This window comes from Berkeleyomyces rouxiae (assembly GCF_048999995.1).
Source record: "Berkeleyomyces rouxiae strain 22BRR77 chromosome Unknown BrBRR77_ptg000003l, whole genome shotgun sequence".
NCBI lineage: Eukaryota > Fungi > Ascomycota > Sordariomycetes > Microascales > Ceratocystidaceae > Berkeleyomyces > Berkeleyomyces rouxiae.
Genome location: NW_027396493.1, coordinates 2,969,818 through 2,986,961, shown reverse-complemented (window position 1 = coordinate 2,986,961; position 17,144 = coordinate 2,969,818). Strand labels below are relative to the sequence as shown.

Genomic DNA, 17,144 nt, shown 5'->3' with positions numbered 1-17,144 from the left:
TAAACATTATTCTAACTAGCCAACCTTTATATTGCCAAAAATCTATACTAATTGCGTCTGGTAACAAAACGTGATGAACGCGAAATCCCCAGAACTTACCCTGTCCAGAAAACAGTCTCTCCTCTCTAACACACGACAACTTTTTCAGAAATGACCTGGACTAACTTGGAGTCCGCAGGGTTCTTCATGTTTTCATTCTTGTGGTCTCCATACTTTACCTTTTTGAGCTCCATCTCGGCTTCTTCTTCCCGCATCTGCATCAGAACGGGGCTCTTGGCTCTGATCTTGGCGCCATAGCGCCAGAAGACTATCGGGATTGGAATCAACACCACCTCCAGAAGACCAAGCAAAGTACCCGCCCACTGCGGCGTCAGTTTCTCGTACATTGTGGGGCCTATCAGAGGCAGAACACCACCAAAAACGCTTCTAATGACTGCGTTTCCAGCCAGCGCCGAGGCAGCATAGATTCCGTATGCATTGGCAATGTAGTTGAGCCCGTAGATGAAGCTTATAGTGTTGCCGGCGCCGAAAATGACGCCGGCGCAGATGGGAAACGCCCAGTGGATGCTCACGGGCAGACAGGTCCACGAGAAAACCAGCTGACCAATGGGCGTCAGAACAGCTCCGATGATCATGACGACGGCTGTGGCTTCAGGCAGGGTGCGCCCCGTCAGGCGGTCTTTGGGCTGGGAGTTGATTATGCGGCGGAAGAGCGGCTCGCAGGCAATAATAATGAGCACGCCGCTGGCGATTCCCAGGAACGACATGCCAGTGTGTGCAGCATCCCAGCCGCGGTGCTGGCGGAAGACAATGGGGTAGGCAATGAAGCAAAGGTACAGGATGCCGTAGATGAGCGAGATCCAGATGTTGAAGAACCACAGAATCGGCTCGGTCGCAGACAGAGTAAATGGCCGGCTGAGATTCACCTTGAGCAGATGTACCGTCGACGCTCGCTGGTCGTACTTGCACCAATATCGTGGGTCGTCCATCTCCTTACGCATGCGCGCGGTCTTGCGCTTGAGAATCACCGGCGCATACGTTTCCTTGAGCGTCAGCAGGCAGATAATGGCCACGCCGTTGGCAATCATGACAATCCATGCGGCCATGCGCCAGCCGAGGTACTGGTACAGAAACCCGCCGATAAGCGGCCCGGTGCTGGGGCCGTTGAGTGGACCAATAGACCACAGCGACATGACCAAGGCGCGGGTCTCTTCATGAGAAATGTCGACAATGGATCCAGGCGCATTGGCAATGAAAGCAGCGCCGAATAAAGCGCTTCGTTGATGTTAGCAGGAAGTTGTAGCAAGAAAGGGATATTAGGGCAGAAAGAACGTACCCAAAGAAGCGAGTCACCACAAGCGCTGTCAGTGACTTGGCGGTTGCACAAGGGATGATCAGGAGCGAGGCCGCAACCATGCCCACCAGGTATACTAAATGACGGCCATAGACCTCGCTCAATGGCGCCAACACCAATGTGCCCGCAGCCAGGCCAAGCAAATATGTCGTGACGCCCAAAGTCGCAGTGGTGGTGGTGGTTTCAAACTCTTCCACAAATCCAGGGATACTTGCCGTGTAACTCGTGCTGTACAACACAATCAGCCAGGTGCTAAACGACAGCACAACCATGGTCCACGTGCGGTACCAAATAGGCCAGTTTCGCGGGCTTTCTGGGTCATCGTCTTCAAGAGTCACTTCGAAGCCTGGAAGCCTCGATGCCGCACTAGCGACGCTGGTGGTCGTGCCCACGTGGTTTAGCGGCTCGTGGGCTACACCCTCAACGTCTGTCTCGAAGACGGGCGTGGGCGGTTGTGATGAGGGCGAGAAAGTGTGACTTTCGGAGGATTCAAGCGGCGAGAGCGCTGGCCTGGTCTGGACTTGCCGCTCCGAGTCAGGTGTGGAGATGTTAGCGGGGCCGGCTGTCGGCGGTGGCCCAGGCTGGGCTTGCTTTTCTGGAATTGGAGACATGGTGATTGTCTGGCCAATAAGCGGCGGCAAGCGGGAATGGAGAACCAGGAAGAGGGGAAGGTGGTATTAGTCTCAAGATGATGTAAGTGTCTACAGGACTTGGAGACACTAAGACTGTGAACGACTAGATCACGGAGAACAAGATAGCAGGAAGCGGTAGGAGGAACAATGGACTGGATGCAATATCACTAAGATGGCACGGCGGTACATAGACGACAGTACGATAGAGTACAGCAGACAGTAGAAGCCAGTCCGTGGAGTAAAGAGAATATGCAACCAGGCCAAGGAATGGATAGATGGCGAACTATTCTAGCGGACCGAAGACAATGAGCAAATACCGACAAACAATGGCGAACAGGTTTGGACACGAGAAGAAGAGAGAGAACGGGAGGATATATACTGCATATGTAGAGAGCCGCTATGATATTCTTGTACCCGCTAGCTCGGCGTAAACAACACACACGCAAGTGGTTGCGCTTCCACCCACAACCAACTACACAACAGTGATCAAAGCTTTTTCTCCCGCCAGGATGCACGTTCTCATAAAGTCATCGCGCCCTTCGCATTAGTGCCAACTTTATTGAGCGTAAGAAGGCAAAAGCCGGCTGTAAAAAAGGCAGTCTAGGCCGGAACAGAGCCACTAGGTTGCCAGTAGCCTCGAACAACACCCTTGAACCCGCAAAAAGAACCGGGGAAAACACCAGTAAGAAGACCGAGGGACTTTTTTTTTGCATCTTTTTCTTCCTTTGCCAGTTTCCTTGGTTGACGCCCTTTCTCGTGGCAGCAGCTCACCAGCTCACTGCAGGGGCCGGGAGTGGCCCAAGAGGAGGCCTAGAGCCAGTGCGCACGGCGCGGGGAAGCATCGATGCTGGGCCTCGCATCACCAAGTTGTTGCTAGCAGACTGTTCGAGAAGAGCGCAGAGAATCTGAGCCAGAGAGGAGGCGGCAGGGTTGGCGAGCAGGACTCCAACGAGTCCGACAGCTGCGGCCTGCCATGCGATGGTGCTGTCATGTCAGTATGCAGCATACCAAGACTAATGCCGGCCTTCTATGCTCCCTGGCCATGTCACCCTCCCCTCCCCTGCAACACGAGCGAGCGCAAACAAGGCCTGCGAGCCGGGCCTTCTCGCGGCGCTCGGCCTCTTAAGCCGCAGATCGCATGGCATCGGATAGTGTGCACCAGCGGAATGCCCTTGAGACAGTCCCATGCGGGTCTTTGCCGCACCTCTTCTAGCCGATTAAACGCGGGACCATGGAAAAAAAAACTGGAAATAAAGGAAAACAAAGGCCAAGGCAAAAAGAACGCCGTGGCAACCTTTTTCGCAGACCCAGTGAATCTTGTCCTCGGGGGTTTTTCGCTCCAGCAAACATTCAAAGTTGATCACGTAATCGGCTCTTCAAAGTCCTCATGGCCAGCACCAGCTAGGCCCAAAAGCAGTCTAGCTCCGGCGTAAAGACCCTTCCAGCATCTAGAAACTTCAAGAAGAAAAAAAAAGTCTTCACCCTGTCCTTTGCGCCATGTGACAAAAACGGCCTGTCTTTATTCTATAACTAGTCACTCGTTCAAGACCTCATGGTTAGTGGCAAGCACCACCATGTCCGTCCAGAAACCCGCCGGCTCATGGGATTCCCATGACTCCACTTCTAGCTGGGCTGGAACTGTTCGTATTTTGCCAAGTGCAAGATCTCTCATTGACCACCGAGTAGTCGCCAAGACAAGATCCAAAATCTCGAGGGTCTGCGTTGTCGAGATCGAACTTGAAATGCCGCTTGAATCCCGGTGTTTACAGTCCAAGCGGATCGAGGCCCACTTTATCGGATGCATTTATTCTAGGGTTGCTATTGCTTCTAGGGTTCTTGATAGTCATCATGGCCTGTGTAACATGGCGAAGTGAGATGGTTGACACTGGTAAGAAGTTATAATGAACGACATGGAGATATATATATGCCAGTACGTTATTTCACCCGCATACCTACGCCCATTCGACCAGCGAGCCCTGGCACACGGCGTAAAAATAAACAACACCAACACTCACATACCTCCTGTGACTTGTAGGAAAGACATTGATCCGACACTTTTGCTCAAGGTAGAACCCGAGTATGCATGCTACTTGTGAATAGCCAACTCTCGCACCGGTTATCCCGTGGACCTCTTGTAGAAATTAGAACACGCACGCAGTTCATATTTGCCACCTGAACGACTCCAGAGTTCATCCAGCGGAAAGTATCTTCAACTAAAATCACCAACCCGCCTCATGTTGGATCTCAGCATAGTGTCTTGGAACAATTGGAGCATATCCACCAACCACGCTGTTTCCTTGAGCTAGACTCGGCATATACAACAAAATGCCCACACGGCAGTGCATCATAGCACATGCACTATTCAGTTTTCGTTGAAATCAAACTACATACATAGATCCAAGCCCCCAACCACTATGTCGTGAATGCGCTCCGGGAGCCAAATCCCACCCATCCACGGTCCAGTTCCTCGATATGCCTCAACTACCAGTTCCATACCAAAAGATCATTGTGTGTATTTCTTAAACTCCTGGGTCTTATTCTTGTTTCTTGAGATCTACTCTCTCCCATCACTTCCAAAATTCTTACTCTCTGCTTAGGTAGTACCGCACTGTTTCACTAAAAGCGTGTCTTGAATACGGTGCAACCCAGCCAAAAATCATGTATCCCCTCGCATATACGCACATCACGTACACCCTGGTTCATTGGACCTACTTCGACTTTAGCTTATTCTACTTGCAAGTTTGGGGAAAGCTGACCCAAGACATTGAAGATTTGTGCGCTGAGTGACTGTTGTATTATATATGCTATACCATATCTGGATCTTCCACCGAAGCTCCTCTTGCCTGTCACCATTTCAGTGTTATTCCAACTGAGAATTCATTAAGTTAAATAAACTAACCACATATAAGCAATAATACAAAGTATTTATATAGGTGTGAATCATCACAGGTAGGCCTATCTTTCTTCCAAATTCTCATAAAGTCGCCATCTCTTCAACACGAGGGTGAAGCAGCAAGTGCATAGAGTTAAGCACAGCTCTGTTGCGTCAAAACTATCTCTGACTTTCGGGTATTATATAGGTACATATCAAGTCAAAAGAGAAGCCACTACGTTACGTTTATTTGGTGGCGACACTTTCATTCGCACGTTGACTTGGAAATCATGTGCCCATGAGTAGCATGTCAAATTTTATAGCGGTGAACCATTTTCTACTACCTATCGATACCTTGATTCCAGTTTCAGAAAGTCACAAACCAGCCATTGCAGTAGCTCGGACACCGCGAATGATGAGCATCATCTGTATACAGCAACACTTTGTTTTCGCTCAGGGGAGTTAAGCCTCGGGCCAACGCAGGCAACTGTCAAGGGCACAAGAGAGTTTCAAAGCCGCCATTGTGTTTTTCTTTCGTGATACATCAGCTTTGGGCCTCAAAGTTGGCCCTGTATGTGCAGGCCAATTTTTCAAGGTTGCCTACAAGGGCCAGAGGAGGAAATTCGGCCCATTTCTGATTTGGTCACGATTTTCTGTGCCCAAGACATCCAGGAATGCTTATGCCTTTGTTGGTGATATACAAACCAATGAGAGTTGGTATCTTCCAGAACTAGATAATAAGCATGCAGTCAGATCCACGAATATCACGACCACGGAAAACTTTACCCGGTAGATCATCAAACGGTTCAAACTCTCTTATCCACTGCTACTACTTTATTTCATTTACAGACACACCGGAATACACCGGGAGTCTTACCTTCGGAACAATCACAAGACACCAGAATTGAATATAATCTAGTGACTGTATCACCCTATCTGCGACTGGTACTTGTAGAACAAAGTATGTACGTGCTTGAACTTGTACACAGCTACTTGTACTTGCTAACTCTTGTATCACCAGAAATCATGACAACAAAGTGATCAAGTCAAGGCCAGGTCTCAGTTCCAGCCCAAGTCTCAATTTATGTACCATTATACATAGTCAATAAATCGGACAAGCAGGCAAACATGACTCCGAGGGAGAAAACAAAGCAAAAGTAGCCAAGCCAGCGGGAGGCAAGGCCTTTGACGGCTGGAGACTGGTGAGTAGCACTACAAACTTGGACAAGTAATAATGGATGGTGGATGATATGATGCTGAATGAACACGAGATTCGAGAAGGAAAAAATTGGATAAAAGGCGGATTGTATTGTATGCAAAACACTACCCAAACAAGATACCGTCGACACATGTATTTGTATTTCTATCCAAATAGTTACCCGTTCAGCGAGAACCACGCAGATCAGCTCTGTTTTCAGCCAGGCAAGCGGCCAGGGCTGTAGAAATTTGGCTTCTAGCCCCTCGTCTTTGGGCCTCTTGCTCCGCTCCTCCCCGCTCCAGCTCGCCAGAGTCCCAAGAGAGTCAAGGGGAGGAGCGTGATCCCAGTATTACCAGAATCTATAGCCAGAGTCAACTCCTATACGAACCTCTTTGGCATAGTTGGTTGGTTTGTTCACATGTGACTACTCGACTCGACCGTGCATAGTTCCCAAAAGAGGAAATTTCACGTTTCTTCTCGGCCGCCGCCGCTCCAACAGCCACATACTTCAGCAAAGGTACAAAAAGTAAAAAAAAAAAAAAAGCCCGGCCAAAGTACAAAACTTCAGCCAAGTCAGCAGCGGCTGTGCCGCCACTCCTCAAAAGGAGCGCAGGTGGACGGGCAGATCGGTGAGCGAAGGACTGAGTGACAGGTCGTTTCATTATTGTCTGGGGTTTGACTACAATGGGGTTTGGTGCGGCCGAGTGTTAGGGTTACTCGTCACTTGCATCTCTATTCCGACCTGTAACATCTATACGCCACACAGACTCAATGTGGCGTTTTTGGCTAGTAGCACCCCCACCATCCGGCGATCCATCTGTTAGTTACATGTTATATTCTAGCTTTTATCATCTTTTATCACCGATTGATGTGACTTGTGGTTCAGTACTTTGGCAGAGATCGACCACAACATAACATGGGCTAACTAATGGGGTTTGAAGAAACCTCAGTCAACGACACCCGGATTTTCCTGGTACAATTCTACTTCTAGATGCCTGGTCAGATGTACGCAGCCTGAAGCCAAAGCGTCCAGGGTGGTTTGAGTTTATCGCCAACACAACTATGGGGCGTATTTTGTCATCACAAGCTCAGGCCAATCAGATAACATGAGCGCATGCTTACAATTAGTTATATACACTGCACCCGCCAAAGTGTCCAAGTTAGAAGTGACATATCCCTTTGCCCCAGCTTGAGCCCCTCGCAGAAGAGCATATACAGCTGGCTGTAACCAGTCCTCGTTATAGTTACTTATACCTGTGTTAATGTACTTTTCACACACAAGGTCTCCAACTTTTCTGTTCACCGCATAAAAAGCTGGCAAGCTGGGAACAGGGCAGGGAAGCCGCCAGAGAACCAAACGAAGCAGCAATAAAACCAAGGGTATAGCTAACGATTACAACCTAAATATCAAATACAGGCAGGCCCTGGTGCTGTGCAAGGGAGGCGGGGTGTGAAGAGAGAGACAAGGATTGAAGGGGTGGCCCAGGATCCAAAATGCCAAAGAAGCGACAGAGCATCAGGATATGTCGAGCCATGCCAAATCAAGAAGATTTGAGTTGTCAAGCAGGAGGAGAAGGAGACAAAAAAAGAGGGAGAGGAGAAAGAAAAGGAAACAAAGAGGGCCGAGCAACCTGACGAACTGAGGGACAAGGCTGAATGAGGTCCAGGCCGCTGGCTGGCTGACTAGGCGAAGAGCGTGGCATACGGAATCAAAGTTAATTCGGCGAGGTGCCGTCAGGTGAGTCTGGTCGCGTCTGGAAAACAAAGATCATCGTCGCCAACGCTACAACTGCAGAGTATACGTACAGATGCCTGCCTTGGAAGGTTTAGCGAGCTAACTATAGCGCTATTGCAGACACATGACGTTGCATCACCGGTAGAGCGCCAGCAGCAGTTGGTTTAGAGGGTCGGACAAGATGTATCGTGGTCTCGGAGGGTTGAGCTAGTTCTGTCAAGAAGACTTGGTCACCAGGTCTAGTTAGTGGACGTATTTGTACCTTTACAAATAGAAGGGTTAGGGCACCCATGGAAAAAAGGGACAACCCGAAGCGCAAAGAGAGCAGAGCGGGATCTGTAGCCAAGGGAAAGAAGAGGAGGGGAGGGGGGGTTGTCTGGGAACTGTCTTGTCCGCTTGGGCTGAAAAAGAGGATAGTAGGGGGACTCTGTTTTTGTTTTTGGGCCGTGTTTTTTTGGGATTCCCAGTTACTGAGACATGGGCTTGGGGATTCTCTTCTATTTAGAAAGGGAGCTGCCACGGCAAGTCAGCCACTCGTGCCATAAACTTGTATACATGACTACTGTCCATCAGAAACAAGACCAAATCCATACAGAAATGAGATGACAAGAGGTAACAGGAGGCTGGAAGACACAAGACACAACTGCCCACAGAGAACCCTTGTGCGAGAACATTGGCTGTGGCCTGGTAGTTCTTTGGCTGACCTAATTTGGATGTATATACTTGTGTACTTGCATAGGCACCCCGGTACAGGACGAACCTGAACCTCCCTTGGGACGTGCCGGGCGGTTGAGAGGCTAGGGAGAACTAGAGAGCTGAATGACAACGTACGTGATGGCGCGGGTTGGGCATCGGGAAAGAGGCATGTTGGTACATGTACATGAATATGAAAATGAAGTTGTGAACAGACATTATATGTCACAGGTTGTTGAGGAAAGAGGCAGTGAGGGTTGTGCTCTGGATGAGTGTCTCAGGTGAGTGATCTTATGAATGACCGGTGCGCTGTGACAGTGTGTATGAACATATACAACAGAGGTAGACATAACTACTACGAGTTGTGTAGAGTTATGTTATCTGTGTGTATGCTCTACTGCTTCCACATTGTAGATTCGCTGCATCCCCCAGAAGAAGGGGGACATCCGGGTCTACAGAAAACATGTTTCGAGTCCGAGATGACTTTCTCCGGCTTGAGTGTTTCCTTTGGGCTTAGTGCTTGGCCTAGATCCAAAGCTAATCTCAGCTCAAGCTTCAGCCTCCCTTTTGATAGCCAATTCTCTAGCAACACCACCAGATTCAGACAGTTGGCCCACCTTGCCATCCGAGTCATGGCGAGAAACCCATTCCGTGATCCGTTCTCCATGCGTATGTATGCCAGGCTCACCTGGGACGTGATCAGATACATGGAAGCGAACCTTGTTTGCAAGTGGTGCCTTGTCTTTTCTGGCTGTTTCCTTCGGGCCATCTCTGTGCACGTTCTCTCGGATTGCGGGTTGATATGCACACCTCACTGGAGACTTGATTGGCAGTGGCGCGTCTGAATTTCCTTGGCCAAGTTTGGCTATTTAAGCCACCGATACCATTCATGCTGTGCGTCAAAGGTCTGAACTTTGCAACGTCATGCCTGCCCATGTCCTGGCCGGGGAAGGAGGCGTGTCTTGATCGGCTTTCAGAAGGCCAGTAATAGTGGTCATAGTGGTTATGGTGAGTATGGGTGGGTGTGCTAACTAACCAAGAGCTACACTACCAAACCAGACTAGGATCCCTCAGCAGAGCGGGACGAAGGGGCTTTGCAACAAAGGCCCAAGCTTGGCCAGACTTGGGCTAGACCACAACTAGCCATCACTAGAAAGAGACTCTCCACCTATATGTGGTAGGAGGCTTCAGCTCCAGCTGCTAGTGCCAACTCTTCCAGCTGGGCGTGTATGTACATACATGCATACTTGCATAAGCACACAAAATGGAAACACAAGACGAAGAACAGGGCCCTGAAAACAACACGAGAAAGAGGAGGCATGCAACTGGGCAGAGGGAGGGGGCTTTATTTGGCTGATGGCAGCCGCTGCTTCTGGCCTGTCAGTGGCCAACAGATCCATCATGAGCTGTGGAAAGGCCCACTCTGCTGGCCTCCTGCAACGGCGTGTCATAAACGGCTGTGTCTGTCGCCCACCGCGGCATAGATCGCCTTGCTTGGGTGCCCATGAAACCTCAGACCCCGGCACGGAGGAGCGCAAGTCGAGCTAATAGGAACAAAGAATCTCCAAAATCCCCTTGTCAAAACGGTAGAACGGACGACGAAAAGGCCATATCGCAAGCCACTCTGCTAGCCCTGCCTCACATTGTATTGCAATCTCTGCATATCTGTGCACATATGCATCAAGGCGTCGTCCTGCTCTTTCTCTTCGCCGTGCTCAAATGCCCTGTGCACAACTCAAAACAGACCGCCACCGAGCCAAGACTCCACAAGCACGCCAATCAAGCGGCAGCGCCTGTCCTGTCTTGATGACGGGCTGCTTCGGCCCCAACAGTCGGTTTGCCAAATGCCACGACAGGATCTCCGGCGCTGACTTGGGCTCGGGGCTCTGGGCTTTGTGGGTTGGGCCTTGATAGTAGAGCAGCAACTAAAGTAAAACACAAGCGCAGCCACACGCACAGCCACTGATTTTGACAAAGCACAATAGAAAGCCACACTGTTGATGTAGGTAGCTGCTCCGCAAGTGCCTTCCTAACCTGGGACCCGGTTTCCCGCCCCCCCCCCCCCCCCCCCCCCCGGCCGGTGGGCAGGTTCCTGTTGTGGATCATGCAGTGCGTGGTGCTGCAACTGGGGCGGCATTTCTGCTGGAGCAATCGCAGCTGCGCGTTGGTATGTATGTATGTAGTTATTGTTAGTTATGTAATTAGTTACTTGTAGTTGCACCAACGTCGCCATATCTCCCGGCAACTGCTCCAAGACTGCATGTAGCCGGGCTGGCGCCTACAGGATTGATTCAAGCAGTTGCTGAAAACCTGTAGCTGCACCTGCCACCTGCTGCCTCACTTCAGCCTCTTTCCTGCTGTTCTCTACCACCGCCCTGAGTTGTGGCTTTGTGGTTTTGTGGCTGGTCCTGATATCGTGATGAAAACTTTGCCCTCTTCCCTGCTCCGCTCTCTTTTGCCTCTCTTTTCCGGCATACGCCTGCTCCTCGGCTCTCGATCCTTGATGTCTGCCTTTCTCAGACCTGCATCCCTAGCCTGGGCTGTCTCTCTATTATATTTTGTGTCTCATGGCTTTTCTCTGCGTCCTTGATTCTCTTGCAGTGTCTCATAGCCTTGCTTGTCTCGAGCCTTGCCATTTGCCATTGACCTCGCGCTAACATTCCAGCATCTCCTTTTGAGAGTGCCGGTCTTTGCGCTCTGATTCCTCGGCCTCGGGATATTGTCAGTGAAATGGACATAAGAAGCTCTCGCCGGTGCCCAGTTGAGACGGTCGGGAAATATGCCCACAGCCTTGATATGCAGGCTGTGGACCGGGCTTCCCTGCTTCGTGGGTGTTTCTGAGCCCGAGTTGGCTCCGGCTCAGTAGCACGCTTATCCTTGTCTCGCAGGTGTTTCTGAGGGCTTGCAAAGGAACTTGTACATCTTCAACCTCAACCTCGGCCACTCTATGTCCACAGCCAAAACGATGCACATACATACATGCACCCTGTACTGCTGGTACGAGCACATCCACCCAGCCCAGCCCTGGCCGCAGCTGGCAAAGCTGCCGTCGGCCCTGTTTTCTGCCCCGGGGCTGTTCTGGTGAGATGGCCCTGTTGTTTGTTTTCCCTTCTGAGCCTATTTCGCCCTGTGCTGTGTTGTTCCACGCTGTTGCGCTGTCCTGCTTCGGGTTTTCCATGATTTATCTCTTCTCTCCACCTATGCCACTTTCAGCTGCTGTGGTAAAAACGGAGTCGATAGGTCGATGACGTTACGCTCGCTTTTATCCACACCCCTCCCTCCCTTGGCTTCCTCTTCCTCTTCTGCAGCATTATTTTTGTCCGTCATTATATGCATTCTCTGTCTTTTTTTGTTGCAGCCGCATGTCAGACGCCTCCCCTTGTCCCTGGCCACTTTCAGGTCCTTTTTCTTTTTTTCTCATTTTTACAGTCTTTTGTCGTCCAGACCCCTGTCTCCCACTACACCACTTCTCTTGTTCTTGGCCTGGAGCTTTTCCAGCTGGCACTGCCCTTGTCTTTGTTGGCCCTGCTTGGCGTATCCAGGAAAATTCAGGATATTCTAGCTTTTGTGTTCACCCCCTCCCATCAACACCCATTCTTTTCCCACTCCCACACATGGGCTTGTACACGCATAGTACTACCTTCTTCAGCCAAAGCCAAAGGGCATGTTGACAAGACCAGACAGGACCATACCAGAAGAACAAGGACATGGTCTGACCAAACAGACTGACTTGGTTGACAGCTTGGTGGGTGGGTTGGTATAATAACATCTCCAGGTCCTAGACAGTGCCGAACTTTCAAGTTATCTTCTGTCTTGATTTTCTGCTTTTCCTTTTTGCACCTTGGGCCTCTTCACTGGCATTCGGTCTCCGACCTCTCTGATTGAATAGTCGACGTTATCTTCTCGTCCACTCTTGCTTCCGGCCTCATCTTTACACCCTCGTCTCTGCTGGCAACCCACTCCACTTGCTTTTTTGCCGCCTGATTTCACCAAATCTTGACGCTCGCTACTGAAAAACACCTGGGAGAACATGCCTCATGGTTATGCGCAAATGCGCCGTCGCTGACATCTAAATCACATCTTGTTGTTCTCTATGGACTACAGTCGCATGGGCGAGTAAGTAACTGGCCATCTCAAAGTTAGCACCATGATATTAGTCTGAACTACGTTCCATATCTTCACTACACCAGTACCCTGATATTTGTCTTGTTTGCGCCCCCTCCTCATTTCTTCCCCCAGAGCTGAGAAACAGCCATTACCACCCTCAGTATCCAAGAAAAAAAGCTCCCCTGTCTGGGTGCTGCTTGGTGCATCATTTTCACACCCCCTGCCATGCTCAGTCGAGCTCAATTCCGTGCTTTGCCGCTCTAGCAACCTCTCACCGGAGGTGATCTGGCTCAGCTTCCTACAGGTGATTCTGTATTTTCCCAAAGTACCAGGTCTGCATATACAATGCAGCCCTCATCGACCTTATCCTCCCCCCCACTCCATGTCATTATATTTAGCTCTCTCTCCCTTATATCTAATACCACATCCACCCGGCTGTCCAACTAACATTTTGCTCTTTTAGCCGCCCGCTTGTACCTTCAGATCGCCCAGCCGATTCAGCATCTCACCAAAACCAGAACACACTCCGCAAAGAACAACAACCACCATCACATCGATCTAACATTTCTACAACTTCGCATCCTTCCATCTCTCCTACGTCTGCTTCCTTTCCCCACTCTCTTTCTACAGCACCAACAAATCATCACCCTTACCCTTACCCTCATCCTCAACCTCATTTCCCGCCTCATCAACACGCTCATCCTCACTCAAAAACGTCTTCAAGCAACCCTGCCGTTACAATGATAGGCTTTTCCCATCCTCCATTGCACGGCGGGCTATCCGATCGCCATTACATGCCTGGGCACCCACCGGGTCATCCATCTCATGGCTCTCACCATTACAGTCATTTCATTCCCCACCATCCTCCTCACTCAGCTACACCGGCTCCTGAAAGTACCCCTCGACGACTTTCAGATTTAGCCCCTTCCAGTGCTAGTCTTTACCCTCATAGTCATCCTTCAACACCCTCATCTCATCATCGTCCTCACCCCGGCTATTCAAACCCGCCTCTCTCACCTCGTCAATATAATCGCTACGACCATGTGCCTATGCCAACTCCATACGAACAACCGCCATTGTCAGCAGGTTTGCCGCCATCTGTAGCATCTGGGCCGGCTCCAGGTCGAGTTAACATTCCATCGCCCCGATCAATGCAGAGACCAGGGCTCATTCCTATATCTACACCAATACCAGCACCTTCGACAGGCCCCATAATCAAAACTGAACCATATGCACCCCCTCAAACTTTGTCACCTTTTCGGTTCCAGACTACCTTAGAAACTCCCACTAGCATGGTGCAAAGGGATGATGAAATCCCCATCACATACCTCAACAAAAGCCAAAAGTATCGCATAATTGTCTGTGACTCGCAATCACGCAGCATTCACCCCCCAGTGGGCAAAGTACAGTACCGTACTAGCATCCGTGTAACATTTGATGATGCAGGACAGCGAAGAGAACCAGCTGCAGCATGGGAACTGTGGAAGGAAACACGAGACACACGAGCTGATGATGAGTCCCGTATTGCGAATGGTCAACTTCGCGCACTTGAGTTCATCGATGAAGGAGACCGACGACGACCCTTTGGAACTGAGGTACAACTTGAACGCCACAGCTTCGATAGTTTTTCAGTTATCTGGAGCCCAACATCACTGGATAATGCTCAGTGTGCAATCAACGCTCGCTTCAACTTTTTGTCAACAGACTTCAGTCAAACCAAGGGAGTCAAGGGAGTTGCTGTACGTGTAGTGGCCAAGACTTCCCTTTACAGCGGACCCAACACGTCTACCAGCAACACTTTCTCTGAACTATCCTATTGTAAGGCCAAGGTGTTTCGTGATCACGGTGCCGAAAGAAAACTAGCTATCGACTCGGACCGGGTCCGTCGAAGCATTGAAAAGATTAGACACACTCTTCGGGGCTCCGAACGTGGGATGGCACCAAAGCGCAAGGATCGCATCTCAAAGCGTCTTCGGAATGTTGTTCGTGGCCGGTCAGTACGACGGACTCTTTTAGACCGCACTCTGGAAGATGAGAAGCTCGATGGTACCGAGGATGACATGGAGCGTGACGATGAAGATGCTGGTTATGTTTCTCCAACGGAGAGCCTGCAAATCCAGCTACGGAGCCTGGAGCAAATGAGCAAAAGCACCAGTACTTGCACTGTTTTTGTTCTACAGGGCGAAGAAGGAGATGATCCCGACCTTTACCCAGTGAGACTCTACGAAGACCGCCATGAACGCTCACATGGCTCTATTTCAGATATTTCACGACAGCATCACCACTCGTGGCCGGCATCGGAGCGCACCGGTAGTATTTCTGATGGCCAGTCACGTCTGCCACTAGGGCACCCCTCATCCATGACTACCAGCCCGACCAACGCTGTTGATATTGATCAGTCCTACCGCCCACCCATCGCCCCTAGCTCCAATGCCATCGCCTGTTTCTACCTACGACGACAAATTCCTAATACAACCCCGTCGCAATTGCCGCGTGTGCGGCTCACTCCCGAGGACACGCTTTTCCGGGCAACATACCTGATGCAACGAACGGTGGATCAACTTCGGCAACGGATTGGTACCAAGTGGAAAGTCAATACATCAACATCGAGGCTAGTGCACATCAACGCCAATGGTATTGAGGTGTGCGTGGACGATGATTTTGTGCAGCAAATGCCCGAGGGGCAGGCGTATGATATGGAACTTTTGAAAGTAGTTTCACCACGACTGCCATCTGCGCTGCCTTCTGTCTCAGCAGTTGCTAGTGGAGCTGGCTCTCTGTCACTGCCGTCGATTCTCAATGACACACATACCAGTCCCCGAAAACAGATGGACAGAATCTACGAGATACGTCTTGTGCCTGTCTCGCCTTGATTCTCACGATGGAACCGGTCTCATTTTCACCTTCTTTTCTCTTCTTCTTTCTTTTTTTTTACAGATTTTTTAATCTCTGCAAATGCACAAAGGCAGTCATTTTACCTCGCCAGAGTTCCTTTTGGCAGATGAGGTTGGCTGTTTCAGCTGCATGGAAAAATCCCACGCTACAACTTCACAACGCCACTTGTCTGGATTGACTCTCATTGGGATTTTGTTTGTCCTTATTTTTTTTTCTTTATTTTGTTGCTCTAGACATGTACGCATTTAGCTTATTGTTTGTTGTGCTTATTGGTTGGCGGTGAAAGGGACAAGGAAGGTTCCTTTGTCTCTCGCACTTGTTTGCTTTCTATGCTTTATTTTGATTCATGCACACTGCATTTTCATCGGAGTTTACATTTCTTTTCTGGATTGGTGGTTCATGAGGTCTCAAGAACTGGGTCATTCTTTTAGTTGGTTACACATTTTCTTTTCTTCTTCTTTTTACGGCTCTTGGGAAGAGCGAGACGGTCAACTGGGGATACCGGAAATGGGCGCGGTTTCATGTATTAGTATATCATTCAAGCAACAACGATATCATCTAAAGAGAGATGCAAAAGCTTTTTAGTTTTGGCGCTCGCCTTTTTTTTTTCTTTTGATCAAACCTTGGCCTCGGCGTTATCCATCACGAAGTGAGTGTGACTACATTTGAATGGTACTCTACGACATGCATGGTAGGATCTGATACATCCGCATGCACTGCTAACATCACACCGCAGCAAAGAAAACGCCAATTAACTAGATTCACTGGGCGGGTACTTCCTACCGTGCTACATTCATACCAGCTGAATTCTATTTGATCACATCGGTGTGACGGACTAACTTGATGGAACCAATGTGACAAGGAAGGCTTTTTTTGTTCTTGCCTGGCAGGTTGTTGGAGCCCCTAGATGTGTGATATAAATTCACGAGCAGCTAGTAGTAGAGAACTACACAAATGTGTGCTTGAACATACGAGTAACATGGTGCAGACTTGCAAGACAAGAGAAATCATTCACCGTGGGTGCTAGTGCAGCGCAGCACAAGCTGCGTTAGGGAGTCTTATACATGCTCTTGGGCAGCCAGTCAAGGTTGTCAGTCCCCCTGCCCGACGCTGGTGTTGCATGAGTACGTACAAGTAGTGTAGACCCGGAGTAGATCCGGGTAAATGAGTTGTGTGTGTGTGGGAGAGAGAGAGGGAGTGAGCACGTAGACAGGCACGAGTAGAGCAAGCAAGTCAAAGTTGGGAAAAGTCAAACTAAACTGTTGGGCACGCATACATGAACAGACAGGCCAGGCACTGCAAGGGAGCTGGCAGCAGGGAATTTGCTCGACTCATGGCGAGGCCTGGCAAGCTGAAGATTGGCAGCATCGCCTTCGGTTTCCACGTGCGCGACAAAGCTCCCTATAAAGGGCCTTTACACATGCAAGTTTACATGACTCATGAGCTTTGCTCCAATTCTCAGACTGTCGGTGCAGACGGCGTTTGCGAGCTGTGGCTTGGCAGCGAGAGTTGTGAGATGCAGTAGTAGGAGGGGGGAGAGGCGGTGGTTGTTGTGTTTACCAATAGGAAGCGGGAAGCGGTATCCAGCAAGATCCGAGATGATGTGTGTGAATGGGGCTATGGGTGGTTATATAGGTGTAGTTACAAGCACAAGCATA

At 49.9% G+C, this 17,144-nt stretch overlaps 2 protein-coding genes across 2 annotated transcripts; one reads left to right on the top strand and one right to left on the bottom strand.

Annotated features, from left to right (window-relative positions):
* Positions 1–125: 125 nt before the first annotated feature.
* Positions 126–1,965, bottom strand: BROUX77_004004 (uncharacterized protein; the record flags this gene model as incomplete). The annotated part of the gene is made up of 2 exons (XM_073748719.1): positions 126–1,275; positions 1,337–1,965. The coding sequence occupies 2 exons, from the start codon at positions 1,963–1,965 to the stop codon at positions 126–128; spliced, it is 1,779 nt and encodes a 592-aa protein (XP_073606429.1).
* Positions 1,966–13,742: 11,777 nt separating this feature from the next.
* BROUX77_004003 (uncharacterized protein) lies at positions 13,743–15,464 on the top strand (the record flags this gene model as incomplete). The annotated part of the gene is made up of 1 exon (XM_073748718.1): positions 13,743–15,464. The coding sequence occupies one exon, from the start codon at positions 13,743–13,745 to the stop codon at positions 15,462–15,464; it is 1,722 nt and encodes a 573-aa protein (XP_073606428.1).
* Between the last annotated feature and the right edge of the window lie 1,680 nt (positions 15,465–17,144).